This window comes from Sinocyclocheilus anshuiensis, unplaced genomic scaffold (assembly GCF_001515605.1).
Source record: "Sinocyclocheilus anshuiensis isolate Anshui unplaced genomic scaffold, SAMN03320099.WGS_v1.1 scaffold738, whole genome shotgun sequence".
NCBI lineage: Eukaryota > Metazoa > Chordata > Actinopteri > Cypriniformes > Cyprinidae > Sinocyclocheilus > Sinocyclocheilus anshuiensis.
In genome coordinates, this window is record NW_015542364.1 from 507,070 (window position 1) to 513,024 (window position 5,955).

The 5,955-nt window shown below is 35.5% G+C and overlaps 1 protein-coding gene across 3 annotated transcripts in view; it reads left to right on the top strand.

The window, feature by feature from the left end:
- nup155 (nucleoporin 155) overlaps positions 1-5,955 on the top strand; it is a 40,736-nt gene that overhangs the window by 7,957 nt on the left and 26,824 nt on the right. For all 3 annotated transcript variants that reach the window (XM_016490892.1, XM_016490893.1, XM_016490894.1), the window contains exons 10-12: positions 1,611-1,879; positions 3,434-3,604; positions 3,675-3,785. In XM_016490892.1, the coding sequence (XP_016346378.1) occupies positions 1,611-1,879; positions 3,434-3,604; positions 3,675-3,785 (551 nt within the window). The remainder of the gene's footprint in view (positions 1-1,610; positions 1,880-3,433; positions 3,605-3,674; positions 3,786-5,955) is intronic.

A 5,955-nucleotide genomic window follows, 5' to 3' on the forward strand; every position in this document is an offset into this window, starting at 1 on the left:
TAGCCTGATGGGACCAAACTCCCTTTGTGATTTTAAAACGTAAGACAGTACCCAGATTTGAAGACTACAGTAAGATTTAACTTCTACTGTTAATAAGATTTTGGTGGGCTACTATTAGATGGATAGCCTAAATGCCCTAATTCAGATGGGCTACCTGTTTTTTTTTTTTTAATGGTATATCAAAAAGTGTATCTTATAATCAGGGTCGTCTTATATTCGGGCCAATACGGTATCTCGTATATGGTTTTTAAATCGTCCACTGCTCAAAACCGTACCGAGACCCAGCTGAAGAGGTGGTCTCGGTCCGCTTCCAAACGAACTCTGGTACAGTTCGTTTAAGGTGGGAATATGACCCGACCTCGATCCGACCCAAGTGCAGAAATTACGCTCAGAAACAGACAGCTTGCGCATGTAGTGCTGTTATTTGCGTTTCAATGGCTTAAATCACTTGTTTTTAAACCACAATGCTTAAAAACACACGCAAATGATGAGTTTTCGTGACCATGGCGTACAGTAACGTGACGCGAGTGCGCTAAATAGGCTAAAGCTTGCCGCAAAAGTTATATGTTGGGGGGAAATAGTAAAGAGATATTTGAATGATCTATTAATAAACTAGTGTTTTCTGAATCAGTGTCGCATAAATTAATTTGACGATCCTGACTCGCCATCTCATCATTGGATGTGCCTTTAGAAAGAAATGTATCTTGGATTACATAATGAAAGAGTTTTTGTTTTGGATTTGAATTATTTAGTTTTGTAGTCATTTAAAGCTTTCTATAGATATATTCATCATGTCTGTAAGGAAAATATTCGCTGAGTTTCGGTGCATTTTTTGAAGCGTTCCTGTTCAAGACCGAGACGGCAAGTGCAACCTATTTGTTTTCTTTATTTTACAAAAGCACAACGTTTTCTTGATATTGTGAGTGCACACAAATAAAAATAGACCCGTTACAGTTCCGAACAATGTATTATTCTTACCTTTATGAGTAAAAATGACGGCGTATTTAATTTGTTTCCACTGATGTCCTGAAGCGCGCTTCAGCTTCCACTCTCCGCACAAACGATTGGATATGCACCTAATAGCGCACATTTATTGTGAAAGCGAACCGCACCAAACAAAAAAAAATCAACATTGTATTTGGTCCAGACCAAAGCAAGTGAACTAGTGGACTTTCCTGGTGTGAATACACCCTTAGATAAATAACTTTTGGTTTTCATCAGCACAAACTATCCATAATGCTTAGAAGAAAATATAATTGGAGGTACAATTAGCATCAAGCTACATTTCAAAATGTGTGTAATGTTTTTACTCAAACCACACTTTAAACCATCATCGAGTGCTTGTAATAACTTCTGATTGTGATCTAAAATGGATTTTGATTCTATAATAGGCAGACATGCACTCTTTGTATGTTATAATGGACTGAACGCTACCTGCTGCTTGTCATTTGTCATAAACGTTCTTTATTGTTATAAAAATACTATGAGCTGCATAAAACATATACAGAAAGTATATTGTATGAATATAAATGTATCTATGTTCAGACACCAACGACAACAACATCTCGTGTGTGGAAAGGTCTTAAATTGTGTTTCTGTGTGTCGTGCAGGTGTGCGTCTTTACTTTAGCACCATCCCTTTTGCTCCTCCAAACACCAAACACATCTCGGCCCGGCCCTGTGTGCTGGCGCTGGTGCATGTGCGTCTGCCACCTGGATTCTCTGCGTCCTCCACCCTCCAGAAACCGGCTAAAGTTCACAAGGCTCTCTACAGTAAAGGAGTTCTGCTGATGGCCGCGTCTGAGGCAGAAGACAGCGACGTTCTGTGGTGCATCAACCACGATTCCTTTCCCTTTAAAAAGCCCCTCATGGAAGCTCAGGTCAGAGATGTTATTTTTGCTTCCTGTCCGGCTGGTCGTTTCTTCATTTGTTTGTCGATTGTTTTTTTTGTTGTTTTTTTATATGGAAGCTTGTTTCCACCATGGAATAGTTGATATTTCTCAGTTCACACTTTTTTTTATCCTCACAGTTCTGAGAAGAAAAGTCCGAATTGTGAGATATTATCAGTTTATTGAACTGTATAACATGGAATGTCGTGGAATTTATCCATTTTTCGTTGAATATATCAAAAGTACATGAACTTCATCTCCAGAACTGCCCTGAGAGTCACTTTGAGTATTTTACATTTAATTTAATTTAATTTCAAGGTCTTCACGGCAACCCGTCAAAATAAAAGTTTGTTTCAACTTGAAATTGTGATATAAATATATTACTATGGTACAGTAGAATGTCTTAATGTAATAGTAATAATAATAATAGTACTAATGATGAATTAAATCTTAATTTTTTTAAGGAATAATCACATTTTTTTCATCCATGTTTTAATTTTAAGAGTAAACATCTGTTATGCAGCACTTTGCTTGCCAGAAAATTAAAGGGTTTGTTTAATTGACTAAAAGATACTTTTTTTTTTTTTTTAATGCTTTCATTTGATTGCTAGAAAAATTTAAATACCGTATTGACCCGAATATAAGACGATGTTTTTTTTCTTGGAAATACATCTGAAAAAACGCGGTCGTCTTATATTCAGGGTCTAGACTTTGACATGTCAATAATACACCCACAACAATAGGTGGCGCCAAATACGCATAAAACGAGTGTGCCATGAAATACGTAATGTAATGTGTGTTGTCTTATAATCAGGGTCGTCTTATATTCGGGCCAATACGGTACTAGTACTTAACACAACATTTCTGGAGGAAAAACAAACATTTCATAGTGCTGTAAAAATAAAATTTTTGTTAGAATTTTTATAAATTGTTGCTGTATAAGTTTCATTATTTTAATTAATTAGATACTTTTTATTACTAAAAAAAAATGGAAGTTAAGTTATTTTTATCATTTAAATTAATTAGACATACTTATTGAAATTGTGATTATTAAAATTTTAATTAAACCATTAAAATTGAATTTTGGTATAAAAAAAAAAAAAAAAATTCATAGTGCACTAAAAATTAATTTTTTTTGTTCAAATTTGAATAAATTGCTTTATTTTGTACGTTTCATGATTTTAATTAATTAGACCATTTTTGATTACTAAAATTCAATTTAACCATTAGAACAGTCAATAAATATCAAAATGGAATCCAGGAAAAATAAAAGGGGGGGAAAACAAATTTAGAAAAAAAAAACCAACAACTGAAATTAGGTAAAAATAGATTTGTGAGATGAAAAGTCACGATCACCTTTTTTATTTTTTATTCTGAGGCAGAAACTAAAAACAGAATTGCGAGAAAAACTCGTAATTCTGAATTTATATCTCGTAGGTAAAAAGTCGCAATTGACTTTTTTATTTTTCTATTCCGTGGCAGAAACAGGCTTCTATAGATTATCGCGACAACACACTGATGTCTGTGTTTTGTCTCTTTCTCCAGATGACGGTGAATGTGGACGGTCACTCGTGGGCTCTGTGTTCAATCGAGGAAACCAGATCTCCCAGAATCCTCACTCCTCTCAATAAAGATCTCATTCCAGTCACTGACTCTCCTCTGGTCGTTCAGCAGCACAGCGGCCCGCCGCAGACGTTTGTTCTCCTGTCCGCTCAGGTATGATTGATCCTCCCGTTGTGATGTTCTTCATGTTGTTCTTCTCTCACGGTTTGTTTCCCGTCTTCAGGGGAGTCACATCTTCCACAAGCTGCGGCCGGTGGATCAGCTGCGCCACCTGCTGGTGAGCAGCGCTGGAGGAGAGAGCGAGGAGATCGAGAGGTTCTTCAAGCTGCACGGGGTGAGTGACGGCACGTTTAATCTTTGAGACACATCTATTCAGACACCTTCAACATTTCTCACATTATTACAGTTTATTCGCTATAGTTTAGAAAATGGGAATAAAATATGAGTTAAACTGTGTCAGAAAAAATTCATCTTGATAATGTCAGATAACTTTGATAGAAAGGTATGTAATGGATTACAATCAACCAAAAATTATTCAGCTGTTAATTTAAAGGGTTAGTTCACCCAAAAATGAAAATTCTGTTCCAGAACGTAATCAGCGTTGTTTACGTTCAGCTTGCGTGTGATAACATTCTGGGGTACTCTCCAAAAATGGCGGAAGACGGTAACTCGGGGAGAAGATTTGTTGAATAAATTATTATTGTTTTCTCTGCGCACAAAAGTATTCTCGTAGCTTCGTAAAGTTACAGTTGAACCGCTGATGTCACATGGACTATTTTAACGATGTGCTTGCTACGTTTCTGTGTCCTGATCGTGTTAATATCCTTGCTGTCTATGGGAGCGTCGGAGAGCTCTCGGATTTCATCAAAAATATCTTAATTTGTGTTCCGAAGATGAACAAAGGTCTTACGGGTTTGGAACGACATGAGGGTGAGTAATTAATGACAGAATTTTCATTTTGGGGTGAACTAACTACAATTAGATAATATCAATTTAGGTCAACCAATTATCAAGCAATGCTTAATTTTGTTCAGTCTGTGGTGTAAAAACGCCGCATTAGCAATTAAAGAAAAAACACTTCAGCAAAACATGGTCTTTTTGGGCTTTTTGGTCCCAAATTTTTATCAATTTTACAGGTAGTCCACTGTAAAATTTATAAAAATTTGGGACCAAAAAGTATTCAGACACTTTGACCTGACCTGACCGAATCGAGCATCATATCAGAAATTTAAAGGTATTCATCATGGCAACCCGTCAAAATAAAAGTTTGGTTTAACTTGAAGACATTGTGCCAGAAATATATTACTATTGTTCAGTAGAATGTATATAGCCTACTACTACAAGTGCTAAAATTATTAAAACTTTGTTTTAAGGAATAATCACACAACATTTCCATGTTTTAATTTTAATAGTAAATTTCCTTTGTTTGCCAAAAAAAGTTAAATTTTCAATAATTAAAAGATACATGAAATTAATGTTTTATGCCTTCATTTGATAACCAGAAAAATTTAAATACACAACAGAATTTCTGAGAGAGAAAAAAAAATTCATAAGGCTATTTTAAGAATAGATTTGAATAAATTAAGTTGTTTTTATGCATTCAAATGATTAGACATGCTAAAACTAAATTTGGTAATAATAAAACTTTTAAGGTGAGAAAAAACAAAACATTTCATAGGGCCCTAAACATGTAATTTTTGTATAATTGTATAAGTTTCATGATTTTAATTAAGACATGCTTTTTGATTAATAAAAGTTGATTTAACCATTAAAAAGGAGTCCAGAAAAATTAAAACGGGGAAAAAACGGAATCCAGAAAAAAAGAAGAAGAAAAAAAAAACGGAATCCAGAAAAATTTACATGGAAAAAATAAAATGGAATTCATAGGGCTCTACAGGGCTGTACAGTGTGACATATATGTCGCACGTGCTACGAAAAAAACTGGTCTGTGCGATGAATAAATGTACCACTGTAGCATGCATGCGATACAGTTTTGCATGTTCATAAGACAGCCGCTTAATAGTGTGAAGTGATTTCTTGTGCTTGTTTGTGTGTGTGAGATTGATTATACTTGGTAGTTAGGGGTGTGCGATATGACGATTTTTGATCGTGGATGATTAAAATGTCTCCACGATCTGCTTTTCAAGAAATATCATTGTTTCGTGCTACAGCGCACATTCTATCGGCTGCAGTTTTGGCGCCTCCCTCCGTCTCAATATAATGTACAACGCCACATGCATTCACATCAGTGTTAGCTCAGCGGTAGAGTTACTCTCACGGGACACTGCACTTATATGCAATCACAAAACTACATTATTTCCATCTGCTTTAAAGGAATACCGGTTAAACATTTAATTCACGTGCTGTTCTGCATGCGCTTTTTCTGAGCTTGTACTCATGAAGCACGCTCACACTGAGAGCCTGTCAAAAAGAGCCTGATTATTGGACTAAGTTGTCTTTCGCGTCTGATTGATTTTGCGTCTCACAAGGTTTACATATAAACA